This window comes from Suricata suricatta, chromosome 11 (assembly GCF_006229205.1).
Source record: "Suricata suricatta isolate VVHF042 chromosome 11, meerkat_22Aug2017_6uvM2_HiC, whole genome shotgun sequence".
Taxonomy (NCBI): domain Eukaryota; kingdom Metazoa; phylum Chordata; class Mammalia; order Carnivora; family Herpestidae; genus Suricata; species Suricata suricatta.
In genome coordinates this window covers 99569020-99586264 of record NC_043710.1, presented here as the reverse complement: position 1 = coordinate 99586264, position 17245 = coordinate 99569020, and the positions used below count along the sequence as shown (strand labels likewise).

Here is a 17245-nt window from a genome sequence, read left to right as displayed (position 1 = left end):
AAAGGGAACCCGTGTGCACTGTTGGTGGGAAATAAACTGTGCAGCCACTGTGGAAAACACGATGGAAGTTGCTCAAAAAATTAAGACTAGAATGACCACATGATTCAGCAATTCCACTTCTGGGTATTTATCCAAAGAAAATGAAAACACAAACTCGAGAAGATATATGCAGCCCTGTTCAAAGCATCGTTTACAATAACCACGATATGGAAATAGCCCACCTATCCATCAACGGAGGAGACACACACACACACACACACACACACACACACACACACACACGTGAACTCACAACCCCGAGATCATGACCTGAGCTAAGGCTGAGCTGGATGCTTAAGCAACTAATGCTTAACCTCATACATGGAATCGTAAAAAAGGAAGAGAGAAAAAACTCCCCAAACTCATAGATACAGAGAACAGATTGATGGTTACAAGAGGCAGCAGGTTAAGGGTAAGAAAAATGTATTTTGATTTTTTTTGATCATTTTTATTTACTCATTTACTTGTCTTTATACGTCTTTCTCTATCTGAATGTTAACTCTGTAGGAACAAGGACTTTGTTTTGTTCATGGGGTAATCCCTCACCTCCCCTCTTCAGTAATAGAGACTAAATGTATATTTACTGAATCACTGAGTGCTCAAAAAACACACATCAAATGGTTTAATGAAAAAACAAAACAAAACGCAGAGGGTTTAATCTCTAGCTATAGGATCCCATCCCTCAATAAACCCAGGCCATATTCACCAACAAACAATCCTCAGATTACAGAATTTCTACCGTTACACCCCATGGCCCATCACGCTAGAAGAAAAGTAGTCCAGTGGAAAAAGCACTAGCTTGGGGCCAGGCAACAAAAGCTGTAACTCATCATTACATACAGGATACTGAAGACAATGCATTATTTCTCATCTTTTTCACCAAGTGTTCATAAGTAGAGTGACTATTATTTATACACACTACCTTCCCCAAAATTCTAACTTCAAACCCCTTAGGAGTCCATAAGCTCTTCTAAGTATATAATCTTTTAAAAACTGGAGAGCCTCTCACAATTAGCTCCCCTCTGACTCTATTCTAAGATTATTCTAATAACCCAGGTTCAATATCTTTCCGTCACCCTACAGGTCATTAAAATGTCTTTTAGGGAGCAGCTGCCTGGCTCAGTTGGTAGAACATGCAACTCTTGATCTTGGGGTCATGGGTGCAAGACCCATAGTGGGCGTAGAGCTTACTTAAAAATAAATGAATAAAATAAAAATTCGTTCAAATATTCCTTCAAAATGCCCCTTAATATTCCTTCCTTTCCATTCACTTACCATGTATCTAGTCGAAACCCTTTAACTGCATTCTCAACAACTAAAAGCAAGTCGCTTGCCTCTTTAAATGTCATACACACCACGGCAAACGAAATCTTCCCCAAGTGCAGCTTTGATCCCCTAGTCCTCAACCTTCATGGCTCCCCATTACCAAAGCACTAGTTCCCAAAGCTTATAGACCTAACAGCCCTTTATACAGCAAATCTTGAACAGAAATTTACCTATATTGTTTCAAAAACATTGAGAGAGCTCTCTAATTATAACATAACAGCAAAAATCAAAGGAAAGCTCTTTATAAGTCAGTATATATTTCAACCTGTGACTACGTGGCCACAACCAACGAGAAGATATAATAAAGCAGTCAGATACCTCCCCCTCTCTGTGGCATCGCTGGGAATGCGAAAACTAGAAATGCAGTCCAACACTGGTGTGCTGGTGATTCAAATACCACGGGCAGTGCCACTATAGGTGACAAAGGTTTCTGACAGTATGAAAATTTAAATCTCAAACAGCAATAAAAAGATTATCTCTCTCCAACCTATACAATAATATCATCCTTGGAAAATAAAGTGTATTATGAATATCATGCAAAAATATTTTGGTGTAGAGTAAAACAAAATTCAGTTTAGACTCAAGCATCAACAAGATTCCCCCTTACATGAGTGGCCAGAGGAGCCTCCGATGGATACTATGGGGATGTGATTTTATGTGGGGCCATCTGAGCATGGGGACATGGAGCATTCCTGACCCGATCCACTAAAAACCACTGTGACGACAAAAACAACTCTCTACAAATCTGTAGAATACATCTGAGAAGAAGCTGTTACCTTCATTGAAAACCTCTGGCCCAGGTATTTCAGTTCAAAATGAATTAGCCTAGTTCAAAAATATTACTCTAGAATTCAAATGTTCTCCACTTTTTGCTTATAGGCATCTTTCGATTGTGATAACTAAACAACTCAAAGCATTCCTAACTTTCCACTGATTCGTCTGTCATAATCTGCTGTACTGAAACAAGCAATTTCAAGTAAAAGTTGAATTAAGATAAATCTATAAAAGGGTCCTAAAGATATTATTCTTGTTATGTGATAAACTTTACATTTAAACATTCTACCCATAAGAACCTGGGAGAGGAAGATCCTAGGAGTTAACTTTACTGGCTACAAAGGATATGCCAAAATCCCTTTGGGGAACAAATGTTTATCCATTTAAAAAATAGGACTTTGTGTTCATTCCTAAATGGAAGAATGGTTTAATGCTAGGAACTCTGTTAATGCAGTTTACTGAGTTAGTTCAATGGAGGCAAATGCCACATGATCAACTCCACTGATGCTTCCCAAGTTAAAAAGGAATTCTTCTTAACATGCTTTTTTTTCTCCTTTTCATATTTTATTTTGATTTTAGCTTTACAGAAAAGCGGCAAAAACAGCACAGAGCGCCTACACATCCATCACCCGCAATGGCCGTTCCTTACACAAGTACAGCACAACCATCGCAGCCAGGAAATGGCACAGATGTCACCTAACCACAGACCTTACTCCAAACTCACCAGTGTCCCCACTAAGGGCTCTTCCCTACTCCCCCATCTTATCTACACGCCCACTGTGTGTTTACTTGTTGCTCAGTTCTCCCAATCCCCCCAGGCGGGGGCAGCTCCTTAGTCTTTTTTGGTCTGTTATGATCTTGACACTTTTAAAGTGGTGATGCGAATACCACAGGAAGGAGGCCCTTTTCTCAGCGCATTCTCTGGATCGATCAAGTCCCTGTGTCCTATCACTGCTGATGTTACCCTTAACTGCCTGAAGACAGGGTCTTCTGGGTTTCTCTGCTGTAAAGTTACTGTTTTCCCTAAATATCTTGGGAAATATTAAAAGTAGTCCATTTCACCTTAAACTGTTGGCCATTAATTTTACATAATCCATTAGGGAAGCTTTTCTGCAACTACAACTGTGGTATTAGCCCAATAGTGATTATCAATTTCCCTCCATGTTTATAAGGTGGGAATCTCCTGTAAGAATGAGTTTGAGCATTTGTTCTTAATTTGTATGTCTCTTCCCTCTACCATATTCTTCTTTTTAAAAGTTAATTTATTTTGAGAGAGAGAGAGTTCACATGAGTGGGGTAGGGGCAGAAAGAGGGAGAGAGAATTCTAAGCAGGCTCCATACTGTAAGCGCACAGCCCGATGTGGGGCTCGAACTCACAAACCCCATGAGATCATGACCTGAGCTGAGATCCAGAGTCAGACGCTTAACCAACTGAGCCAACCAGGCACTCCGAGCATTTTCTGTGTTTAATGGCAAGTATTAGGTCTTTTTTTCTGTAATCTGTCTGTATCTTTTTCCAGTATTTTTTTCCAGGTTCTTAGTCATTTTTGTTCCTCAATTTTTAAAAGTTCTTAATATAGCAGGGGGTACAAGGTCTCTTTGTGATACATATCACAAATACGTTTTCCCACTGTCAGTTTTCTTTTGACTTTATGTTTCTTTTCATAATTTTTAAAATGTAGTCACATTTATCAATCTTTCTTTTACGGACTCTAAATTTTGAATCATATTAAAATACCTTTCCCTACACCAAGGTCAAGGAGGAACTCTTCTAGGGCCTATATGACTGAATGCTATAATACAATCAGCTTCTTCCAAATGGCTACCGAGTTGTCTCATCACCATCTTTTTAAAGTTTATTTATCTAAGAGACGGAAAGTGAGTGAGTGAGAGAGAGAGAGAATCCTGCACTGGTGGTGCAGAGCCTGATGTGGGGCTTGAACTCACTAACCACAGGATCATGACCTGTGCCAAAACCAGGGGTCAGAGGCTTAATGGACTGAGCCACCCAGGTGCCCTTCCCATCACCATCTTTTGAAAAGTCTATCTTTACTCCCAATGATTTGAGATCCAACCTTTGTCACGTAAAACTCTGGCCTTTCTACTCCATCCCACTGGTCCACTATCCATTCATGTGCCAACATTACATTCTTTAACAGAAGATGTTTTACTGTCTGGTAAAGCTTTCTCCACATAGTTTTTTTCTTCCAGTGTTTTCCTGGCTACTCTTACATGTTTGTTTTTCCACACAAACTTTCATATCAACTTGTCCTAACTTTATTAAATAGTTGTATTTTCATTGGAATTACAGTGAATTTATGAATTCACTGAGAGAAGAACTGACATCTTTATAAACCTGAGTCACAGAATTTAGGAACAACAGATGTCTTGGGGCATCCGGCCGGCTCAGTCAGTTAAGAGTCCCACTCTTGGTTTCAGCTCAGATCATGGTCTCATGGTTCGAAAGTTTGAGCTCCATGTCGGGCTCTGCACTGTTATACAGATTTACCTATACTGTTTCAAAACCATGTGACTGGGATCTCTCCCCCCTCTGCGCCTCCCTCATTTGATCTCTATCAAAAATATTAAAAAAAATTTTTAAATAGAATGTCTTTCCATGTTTCCAAATCTACTTCTGTGTTTTTTTGAGGGTTTAAAAAGTTTTCTTTTTATAGGTTTCACACCTTTCTTGTTAAATTTATTCCCAAGTATTTAATTTTCTTTGTTATTACCATAGTGAGATTTTCCTTAATATATCCTGTTTATTATTTGTGCATATGAAGACTATTAGTTTTGTACATTAATTTTATATCCTACTACTTTACTGAACTGCTTTATTGTTTGAGTTGGTTTTATCATTGATTGTGGAGTGTTCCAAATACACTATCATATTATCTCTACATGAAGTGTTTTACTTCTGCTCACCCATTCTTATTCCTCCAATTGATTTCTCTAGTCTAAATGCAAAGGCTAATACCTACCTCTAATATAATGTTAAACAGAAGCAGAAATAGTGGGCATCCTTGCCTTGTTCATGATCTTAGTGGCCTTGGTGTTTCTCCATGAAGTAAGAAAGATGCTGACTTTAGGACTACGATATATTGATTTCTGATAATATTCATAATAAAAAAAGAATAAGTGAATACTTTCTTAACCTAACAAAATGCAAGCATCATGCCAAAACCCAACACCATGCTTAATGAAAATGTGGGCATAGTCCCATCAAAGACTGCAAGAAGATAAGGATCCCTAATATTTAACATTTTCTAAAATTATTAACAGATTCAGTCTATTGAAGGAAACAGGAGATATTAATATCAGAAAGGAAGAAGTAAGCATCATCATTTGCAAATAATGGCATCAGCTGCTTGGAATACCCAGGATAACAAAATAAAACTCTTGTAAACAGTACACGAATCCAGTAAGCTGCTTAGTACTATGTTAACATTACTTGAAATGTACATTTGACCTTTATTAGTCCTGGCCTCATAACTGGGTACAACCTGGGTGAGACTCCCCTATTACAGAAAATATAAAGGTCCAACTTTCTTACCCCATACACAAAAATCAACTCAAAATGGCTGAAGGACCTGAATGTGAGAAACCATCAAAACCCTTGAGGAGAAAGCAGGAAATAGCATCCTTGACCTCCACCACAGCAATTTCCTACTCGACACATCCCCAAAGGCAAGGGAATCAAGAACAAAAATGAACTATTGGGACCTCATCAAGATAAAAAGCTTCTGTACCGCAAAGGAAACAATAAAAAAAACTAACAGGCAACCGACAGAATGGGAAAAGATAGTGGCACATGGCATATCAGATAAAGGGCTAGTATCCAAAATCTACAAAGAACTCACCAAACTCCACACCCGAAAAATGAATAATCCAGTGAAGAAATGGGCAGAAGCCATGAATAGACACTTCTCCAGCGAGGACATCCAGATGGCCAACAGACACATGAAACGATGCTCAGCGTCACTCATCATCAGGGAAATATAAATCAAAACCACACTGAGATACCACCTCACACCGGTCAGAGTAGCTAAAATGAAAAAATCAAGAGACTATAGATACTGGCAAGGATGTGGGAAACCGGCACCCTTGCACTGTTGGTGAGAATGTAAACTGGTGCAGCCGCTCTGGAAAACAATGTGTCGGTTCCTCAAAAAATTAACAGTAGAACTCCCTTATGACCCAGCAATAGCACTGCTAGGGATTTCCCAGGAGATACAGAAGTGCTGATGCATAGGGGCACGTGTACCCCAATGTTCATAGCAGCACTGTCAACAATAGCCAAATCATGGAAAGAGCCTAAATGTCCATCAACTGATGAATGGATCAAGAAGATGTGGTACATACATACAATGGGGTACTACATGACAACGAGAAAGAATGAAATATGACCATTTGTAGCGAAATGGATGGACCTAGAGGGAGTCATGCTAAGCGAAATAAGTCAGGCAGAGAAGGACAGATACAAACTAAGGGCTGAAGAGGGAGGGGGGGAAAGAGGGGTAATAGTCATGGAGAGGGGCACTTGTAGGGAAGAGCACTGGGTGTTACATGGAAACCAACTTGGTAATAAACTAATAAAAATAAATATATAAATAAAAATACAAAAGAAAAAAAGAAAAGAAAATATAATAGTCCAAAAACATGATTTCCTGCATATGTTGAAAACTAACCACGTTTAAAAAATTGAGGATGTGGGCACCTAGGTGGCTCAGTCGGTTAAGTGTCTGGCTTCGGCTCAGGTCATGGTCTCACGGTTTGTGGGTTCCAGCCCCGTGTCGGGCTCTGTGCCGACAGCTAGCTCAGAGCCTGGAGCCTGCTTCGGATTCTGTATCTCCCTCTCTCTCTGACCCTCCCCTGCTCTCACTGTCTCTCAAAAAAAAAAAAAAAAAATTGAGGATGATTCATACTAACTAAAGACAAAGAAGGTAATTGATTAGCCATAATAATTCACTAATTTACAGAGGGGGAAAAGAAAAGCCAAAAACATATATACTTTAATCTTAAATTCTGGTGTGCATTACTGTGTACCCCACATTAAGTTACTATAACAGTAAAAAATATTCTCCCTATATTATAATTGTCCTCCATTAATAAGAATATTCTAATAGATAAGCACATAGCATTGTATGTTCTGGCCTCTAGAAATTCTTCTCAGAGAATTTAGGGCAGTACGTCTGTTCTGAGTTATTTGCAGTATGGAAAGTGACTTGTTTCTTATTAACTATTCAAATAATACTGTTCATGGGGTGCCTGGGTGGCTCAGCTGGTTAAAGGTCTGACTCTTGATCTCTTAGGTCTTGTTCTCAGGGGTGTGAGTTCAAGCCCCGTGTTGGGCTCTATCTGGGCATGAAGCCTACTTAAAAAACAAAACAAACAAACAAAAAACCAAATAATACTGTTCATACTTTATTTGTATCAGGACTTGGAGAGGTTTTGTTTACTGCTCCTTCCATCACAACATACTTCAATTTAACACACCATTTCTCTCTGAAAACAGAAACTATAAATTATCAAATATATAATAAATATTATAGACAGAGTATCAGGGCCTCAGCTCAGTGAGGTATATAAATAGTAATACATCTGCATTAAGCCTGGAATTCTCCATATTATGATTAATCCTACAGTTTTGGTACACACTATGTCCTCTGCACCAAATTTTGCTGTACAAATAACACAGTGGTCCTTGATGAATATTAACCTGTGTTAACAGAGTGATGACCTTTGAAGAAAAAGATGGCAATAGTACTTCGGAGGGAGCAGGACTGAAGATTTCTGAATTGCTGGTAATTCTTGTTATGGTGATTTTACAGCTATGTTCACTTTGTGGTAATTCATACTTGAGATTTCTGTGCACTTTTCTGTATATACATTATATTTGAGTCAAGTATATTTTAATTTTTAAAAACAAGCAGAAAATGGACATAAATAAATAAAAAAAAACACAAAAAGACCTCCAACATCCCCAATAAAGTACAATTTCTCTGGAAGCATGCTTTATTGTACTTAGACTCTCTGTTGAAAATAGTAACAAAAAAACTTATCTTGAAACTCTAGAATCATTCAGCTTGATGAGATCCTCACTTTGTTTATTGTGGAAGAGCAAATTCACATCTTCCATTTTAACTTTTTCTGTGTGTGTATGTGTTCTAAAGTAGAAATGGAGGCTTACTTGTTCTATACAAATAGTCATGTGTACTGAAATATCTCTGCCTTCCCCATTCTCCTCTTCTTGCTATCTCTTATTCTTAGACCTCTCTAGCTGAATTTCCTTAAGTCTCATATGGATCTGATACAAATTAAGTTGTATAAACCACAGTAGAAAAATAACAATTCTATCTTACAAAACTGCAGCATCCCCAACCAGATGCTCGGGGGACACTCTGATCAACTCAAACTCCTCAGTTCACTCGTATTTCTTCTTCGCCACCAAGACTTAACTCTTCCCCGAGGCCAAAGCCCTAGAAACACTCAGACTCCTTCCCTTTAATATCTAGCCCCACTCACAGACACCATGTTCCGCCTCCCGAGGCCTTTCTCTCCACTCTTCTGGGCTCTGCCCCCACTGCTATAATCCTATCCGGTGCTCCTCAACCCTAGCATGAATGACCCCAAAAACCACCTGCTCTCTCTTCTTTCTTCCCCATTCCAATGAACCTTTCATCCCGTCATGTCCTCTCCCTGAGGACAGCTCTGAACAAGGCACCTTGCTAAGAAACATTCACTGGCTTTCCCTGCATTCTGAATGAAGCCCACGCCTGGCTTTCAAGTTCTATACAGAATTCCTATGAAACAACCATGAAATTACCCTCTTTTCTGGCCAATATGAAACTTATTTTAACTACTAAAAGAGGAAATATACTGTATATTATGAAAAGACAAACATAAAAACTAAAGGGGAAAAAAGACCTAACTCAGCCTGATTTCTGAACAAAGAATAAACATGACTATCACTCAAGAAGGAAGAGCCAAAGAAAAGTCACAAGCAAATAAATGAATAAATCCATCCACAGCTGAAAATGTCTGGTTACAGGCAAACAAAAATGTTGCCTCCTGGAATGCAAATCTAAATCTAGTTCCTTGGCTCCAAAAACAGAAAAGAACTACAGGAAACAAACACTACTGCTGTATGTGAGCAATTGCCAAGACTACGCAAGCCTGATTCTTACTTCCTTAGGACAGCACAAGCAGGTCATTCTCCACGTACAGGAAAACAGCGAGGACAGATAGTATAGCATGGCTATGATCGCTGATCACCTGTGGGTGTTTTTGGGGGGCGGGGGGGGACTTACAGTTCTCCCAAAGTAACAATATAAAAACGGATGATCTCTAATCAAGCAGTATTTTATCTAATGACAAGATAAAGTTTGAAAACATCCTCTCAGAACAAGAATAAATACCCTCCATGGTCACCATTTCAGTGCTGACGGCCACTTCACAGAACATAATCACCGTGAATCCTAAGAATCAACTGTATCTCTAGGGAGCTTATTTTACTTGCGACACAAACGTGGTTAACTTTAGACAAGCATAGAACAATACAAGGACACTTTTAAAAATGCAGTAAAGTCCAGAGCAGGGGTGGCAAATAGATTTCATCTTGCACATCAGCTCAAAAGAACAGTGAGTTCTGAAGAAGGTGCCCTCTGAAGGTGGGGGACCAGGAGAGGGGACTGTACGCAGTTAGCAACGCCGGTCAGAGAGGAGAGGAAGCAGGAGGCATAAGACTTGCATCATGGATTTGCCATCCCTGGGCTACTGTACTTCAAAACATCTCCAAGAACACATAATCACAAAATTACTTACTGCTTCAACAGAGTTACATTCCCGCCTTGTTTCTAAATAGCGTAGGGCTCGTTTTTCTTCTTCTTTTAATTTAGCATCTGCCTGCCCAGAAGCAAAATAGCAATCATTTTTAAGAATATCAAGAGAACAGCTGAAATTATCACATATACTAAGTTCTGACTTACATATTTCATATAATTCTGTACACCATTTTGTTGTAAATACGAGGGTGCCTGTGTTCTATAAAATCTCTCTGTTGAATCCAAGTATGCCTTCTCAAAATTATCCCTATAAATTTGAAGCTTATCCTCGGGATTAGAACAAAGGTTAACTGAAAAACAGAAAATAAAATTTTACTCTAATTATGTTTCAAATCAGTACTTTGAGCACAATAAATGAAATAACAAATAGTGAGGGGTCATTATGTGCAAGGGACTCTGACAACGCTCAAGAGAACATGAACAGAACACAAAATCCTTCCCCCAGGAGACTGGTAGCGGGGACGGCACAAAGCACTCAGGTAACTGCGCTCCCTTCGGCAGCACACACGCTAAGGCGACACCCCGTACACGTAACACAGGCTGCTGTATTTCTGCACGGGAAAGGAAGGGGTGACTTCTAACTAGATGGTCAAGAAACCATTCACAGATGAGATGAGATCTGAGATGAGTCTTAAGGGAAAACTAGAATTAACACAGAAGCTAGTAAAATAAGCATATAATCTAAAGTACAAAAATCACAAGGTCAAGTCAAGGCATAATGAGTAGGCTGTCTGGACCATGGGGTTCACAGAATACAGGGTACAATGGGAAGTTAGGAGAGGCTGTGGAGGGGCACATGGATGGCTCAGTCGGTTGAGCATCCAACTCTAGATTTTGGTTAAGGTCACGAACTCTGGGTTCGTCAGTTTGAGCCCCACGTTGGGCTCTGCACTGATAGTGTAAAGACTCCTTGGAATTCTCTCTCTCCCTCTCTCTGCCCCTCCACCTCTCTCTCAAAAATAAAAAGAAAAAAGGAGAGATTGTGGAAAGCCTCAAATTTCAGGTTAAGTGACCAGAATTCAGCATGGTGTAACCACTAAATGGTTAAGAAAAATACCAATAAAATACTATTTAAAAATTAATCTTGTTGACAGTATATGGGTTAAAGTGATAGCAAAAAATCACTGTAAGACGACTGTTTCAAAAGTCTGGAAGCAGAGTTTACACGGTATCAACTGGTGGTAGTTGAAACAAGAGGAATAAACTTCAAGGACACGGCGAATGAAAGCCTGAAGACTACTCAATATGGGGACAACAGAGAAAGCCAATCAAAGACAACTGCAGGCTCGTGAATATGAAACGTTCTTACTGAGGAGTACGTTGTGCCCACATCCCACATTCAGTAAATCACTGACACAGGGTCAACAACACAGTTAACTGACCTAGAGCAGGATGACAGGGAGACACGGGTCCAATGAGCAATGTGAGAGGGACCCACGCTAGCCTGGGAATTAGGGACCAGCTAGAAGACAGAGGGAGGAGGGGAGTATTCTCAGAGAAAACACTGTATCTGATTCCGAAAATAAACAGGACCAGTGCTGTCAGAAACTGGGGAGTTCAGAGAGGAATGTGCACATGAAGTACACGCACTGCGTGAAAACCTAAGTATAGGACCGGGCACCACCTTTATGAGCTAACGAGTCACATCCACACTTCCCCAATTTAGGTCACTAAAAGGGTTTGCCTGCCAAGGAATGAGAGACATGGAGAAAACAAATAACACAAACAGGGATTTTCCGGATTCCCCTGAGGAGATTTCATGCCCTCTGTGTCCTCTTAATGGCATCCGGCACTAAATACAGACGTGACGGACGATGTGCCACTACACGTAACTCTGGTAGTGCTATTCTGTACCTGCCGTCAGAATTTCCATAAAAAAATATGACCACAGAAGACCAGAACATACCGTAGGATTCTCTTACTCCAATGACCAGCTGAGAATCAAAGGCTTCTCCTAATCGTTCCGCGTGTACCAGCTTCATCGCACTATCCTGGAGTCTGTTTTTTATATTTGAAAAGATTGACTCATTCCATGTATCAAGCATGAGCTAGGATGAAAAGAAGAAAGTATCAAATCATTTCCATTATTAATATACTAAGAACCGTCCAGACACACAAAAAATTTAAGCTATAAACACTAAAATACTTGACTATTTTAAATTTTAAAACACTTGAATACTTCAGGGAACTAGTATATTTAAATTTAGTAAAACACACATGGTAAATGTTAAAGAACACGTTTCAAAATCTAACAAAACTGGATTTGAATGCCAGCTCTATTACTTATTCACTGGCTTTCCCATCTGTAAAATAGTAAAGATAAGAATACAAATCTCAAGTGGTTTTTGTAAAAATTAAATACAGTAATAGCTGGAAAAGACTGCCTCCCCTATAGTTACAAGGTGACATTTCAGAAATACTGGTAAGTGTCTGGAATGCTCACATGCAGGTGTGTATAAACACGCAATAAATGCAAAAAGCACCAAATGAAAACCTGCTTGATACTGGACCTTAAAAAAACACACAAATCCACCTGAAAGATGTTCCATTTAAATGATGGAAATATTATACACATATCCCTATGTATTATCATTCCAAGCAACTCAGTCAGATAGAGAAAACATATTAATAACAACAGTAGCATCAATAATGACATGAATAGGGGCGTGGGGTGGGGCGGGGGCAGGGCCTGACCAAAAAAAAATAATGACATGAATAACAGTTATGCGACACTCAGCAAGTACCTAGCACCTGCTGTAAGTACTTTCCACATGTAACTCATTTAATCCTCAAAATCGATATATAGGTGTTATTATCTCCTTTTTAGCCTCAGGGGCACTGAGAGGAAAGTTAACCCCCACATTTATACAGCTCATTAATGGCCACACTGGGATTTGAATCCAACAACCATGGTCTCAGAATCTATGCTCTTAATCATTAAGTGATGCTGATTCCTGTAATCAGCAGGGAATGGCAAAAATTAAAAGAATAATGGAAAAACAAGAGAGGACACAATTATGGAACTGAAAATTAAAAAGCATCTAGAAGTATTTTTCTCTTTAGGGGGAGGGGGGTTATTTCTCACATTGCAGTTAGTTCTACCACGGTGTCTAAATTTACAGCATCTCTGTCAACATCAGCACAAATCGTAGAGCTTGGAAGGGGCAGGGATGCGTAGGCAACTGTTTGAATGGCCGAGTTTGCATCCAGCAAGTAGCAAGCTGTTTAAAGTCCAACAGGCATTTTGTATTTTTCTTTTCTTTTCAAATGTATTTGTTTCTCAGAAGCAAGAATACATATGAGAAACAAAGACAGAGAGCTTAGGTCATTATTGACTGAAGCGTTGAAAAGAAAACCTGGGACTCCACTTTAAGAGCTGAGTTCTTTCCATTAAACCACGAGGAGTTCTAGACACAGAGCTTTTAATTAGAAACTATGCAAAATATGAAAATAAACAGTATAATTATAGAGTTCACAATAGCTAGAATCAAGTAAAAAGAAAAACGTAAAGATAACAGCAGCTGAGTCACAATGAAACACAAAGATACAAGAAGGTAACCTAATGAGAGATTTTTGAAAGAGGAAAAAATTAAGGTAATTGACAGAAAGGTAAAAGGACAAAAAAAAGGAAATAGAATACTAAAGATAAAACTAGGAAAAATCAGTGATGTCTGAAGACACAGGTTCACAACTTAACACCACGTGGGATAATGAAACAGAAGTGCAGCTGAATGAGGGGGGAAGAAAGACCATATCATTCAGTAAAACCCAGCAAGACCTTAAAAGGAACTTATACATGAAGTAGGAAAATGCATTTAAAGTCTATATTACTTTCTAAAATTGTAAAACCACCCTTTTTTCCTGAAGACTAGTAAGGGGAAAAAATGCAAAAATAAACTTACTTTGCGAACAATACTGTCTTCTACAGTTGATTTTTTATTGCTGCCCTGTTTACCCATTAAAGTAATCTCCAGTTGACAAAAAGGCTTCGGTAAAATATCACACTGTGTAAAGAATTTTCGCCATTCAACAATGTATGCCTTTAGCAAAGCTGTATCATCTTGATGGCTCAGTACTCGCTGAAAAAAAAAAGAATTGTATGAATTTGAAATAAATACAGGTAGATACTTGAAAGAATAACAGAACGTAGCCATGCTGTAAATATATTTTATTTATTGTATAAACTATACTATACCCAAGAAAAATAAAAACATGTATATATCCAAGAAAAATAAAAACACGTTCACAAAGACTTACTGTGGCCATCATTTTGATATATACATAAAATCATGATGTACACATGAAACTAATAAAATGTTATATGTCGACTACTTCATTAAAAACCCAAGCTATCACCTTTTTATCCTCCCCACTACCATCCCTATCCATTCCTTTCCTGGCCCTAAGCAACCACTCATTTGCTTTCAGTGTCTATATATTTGCCTGTTCCAGACTTTCACATGAATGGAAATGTATAATATGTAGACATTTATGACTGGCTTCTTTCATATAACAGTTTTGAGGCTCACCCAAGTCCTACGGATCATTACTTTATTCCTTTTATGGATGAGTTCTATCCCATTTTATAGATACACTACATTCTGTTGGAGCACTGCTGGACATCTGGGTTGTTTCTGTCTATTGGCTATGATGAATAATGCTGCTATAAATACCTATGTCCCCCCAAAAATTCATAAAAAACCTGCGCACACTCACCAAGAAAAAAAGAAAGGGCTCAAATAAACAACATCAGAAACGAAACAGGAGACATTATAACTGATAGCACAGAAGTACAAGGAGTGGGGCTCCTGGCTGGCTCAGTCAGTAGAGCATGTGACTCTTGATCTCAGGGTAGTGAGTTCAAGCCCCACACTGGGAGTGCATCCTACTTAAAAAAAATTACAAAGGATCTCAAGAGACACTATGAACAATTACATGCCAACATATCTGACAACAAAAAAGAAATGGGTAAACTCCATAAAACATATCTATGAAGACTAAAGGAATAGAAAATTTGAAGAGACCAATTACTAGCAAGGAGACAGAATCAGTAATGAAAAATCTCCTGAAAAACTGAAGTCTGGGACCAAATGGCAACAATGGTGAATTCTACAAAACATTAAAAGAGAATACCAATCCTTCTCAAAAACTCCCAAAAACAGAAGAGGAATAAACACTTCCAAACTCATTTAATGAGGACAGTATTATCCTGATACCAAAAACTGATAAGATGGCACAAAAGAAGAAAATTATAGGCCAATATCCCATAAGAACATGGATGCAAAACTATGAAACAAAATATTACAAAACCAAATTCAATAATACATTAAAAGGACCATACACCATGATCAAGTGGGATTTATTCCACGGATGTAAGGTTGGTTAGTTCAACACTCACAAATCAATCAATGTGAAACACCACATTAACAAAATGAAGTATAAAAAATCATATAACTTGAATGCCTAGGTGGCTAGGTTGGCTAAGTTTCCAACTTTTGATTTTGGCACAGTTGAGTCAGTGGGATTGAACCCTGCATTGGGCTCTGCGCTCCAGGCTCTCTCCCTCTCTCTGCCCTTCCCCGCACACATGCACGTACATGCATTCTCTTCCCTTCTTTCTCTCTCAAAATAAATTAACATTAAAAAAAACTTTATTTAAGAGAGAGAGAGGGAGGGAGGAGGAAGGGGCAGAGAGAAAGGGAGACACAGAGCCCAAAGCAGGCTCCAGAGTCTGGGCTGTCAGCACAGAGCCTCAACAGGGCTTGAGCACACGAACCATGAGATCATGACCTGAGCTGAAGTCGGATACGTAACTGACTGAGCCACCCAGGTGCCCCAATAAACAAACATTAAAAAAAATCATATTGGGGCACCTGGGTGGCTCAGCCGGTTGAGCGCCCAGCTTTGGCTCAGGTCATGATCTCACAGTTAGTGGGTTCCAGCCCTATGTCAGGCTCTGTGCTGACAGCTCAGAGCCTGGAGCCTGCTTCATATTCTGTGTTTCCCTCTCTCTCTCTCTCTCTGACCCTCCCCTGCTTGCACTGTCTCTGTCTCTCAAAAATAAATTAAAATTATTTTTTAAAAAAATTTTAAATCATATGATTATCTCAAATAGATGCATAAAAAGCACTTGACAAAATCCAATATTCATTTATGATAAAAACTTTCAACAATGTGGGTACTGAGGGAATTTACCTCAGCATAATAAAGGCAATATATGACAAGCACATAACTAAAATCCTACTTAATGGTGAAAAGCTAAGAGCTTATCCTCTAAGATCAGGAAAAGGACAAGAATGCTAATTGTCGTCACTTTGATGTAACATGTACTGGAAGTCTTAGCCACCCACACAAGAAAAATAAATAATAGGCATCCAAGTCAAAAAGAAGTAAAACTGTCACTATTTGTAGATAACATAATATAAAAAAAATCATGAGGACTCCACTAAAAAAACTGTCAAAACTAATAAATTTAGTAGAAATGCAGGGTACAAAATCAATATACAAAAATCCATTGCATTTCTATATACTTAAACTATCAGAAAGAGAAATTTTTAAAAAAACAGTAACATTTAAAATGCATCAAAAAGAATAAAATACCCAGGAATAAATTTAGCCAAGGAGGTGAAAGAACTGTACACCAAAAACTGTAAGACTGAAGACACAAATCAACGGGAAGATACGCAGCGCCCATGGAATGGAGGAATGAGAGCACTGAAACGTTCCTACTACCAAAAACAATACACAGATCAATACAATCCCAATCAAAAGTCCAATGGTATTTTTTACAGGAGAAGAACAATCCTACAATTTATAAGGAACCACAAAGACCCAGAATAATCAAAGCAATCTTGAGAAAAGAGAACAAAGCAGCACCTCCCTGGCTTCAAGCTATACGACAAAGCTCTACCGTGCTCAAAACAGCGGGGTTTGTATCCGCACACAAACACGAGCGGACCAACAGAACAGAAGAGTGCGCAGAAATAAACCCACATATATGTGGTCAATAAAAAACAAAGGAGCCAAGAGTATACAATAAGGAAAGGACAGGAAAGTACCCATAAATGGTGCTGAGAGAACTGGGCAGCCACACACAAAAGAAGACAACTGTGCTAAGCCCTTGCACCACACACAAAAATGAGCTCTACATGGCTTCAAGACTCACATCCGACCGGCAATCATAAGACTCTCAGAAGAAAACCGTAAGACTCTCAGGATGATAAGCTTCCTAACACAGCTTTTAATAACGATTTTTTAAAAAA

At 38.8% G+C, this 17245-nt stretch overlaps 1 protein-coding gene across 3 annotated transcripts in view; it reads right to left on the bottom strand.

The window, feature by feature from the left end:
* Positions 1 to 17245, bottom strand: part of CUL5 (cullin 5) — a 102914-nt gene that overhangs the window by 36083 nt on the left and 49586 nt on the right. For 2 of the 3 annotated variants that reach the window (XM_029956530.1, XM_029956531.1), the window contains 4 exons: positions 13886 to 14062; positions 11890 to 12031; positions 10128 to 10273; positions 9964 to 10044 (listed from right to left, as the gene is read on the bottom strand). In XM_029956530.1, the coding sequence (XP_029812390.1) occupies positions 9964 to 10044; positions 10128 to 10273; positions 11890 to 12031; positions 13886 to 14062 (546 nt within the window). The remainder of the gene's footprint in view (positions 1 to 9963; positions 10045 to 10127; positions 10274 to 11889; positions 12032 to 13885; positions 14063 to 17245) is intronic. The other variant, XM_029956532.1, reaches the window with a different exon arrangement.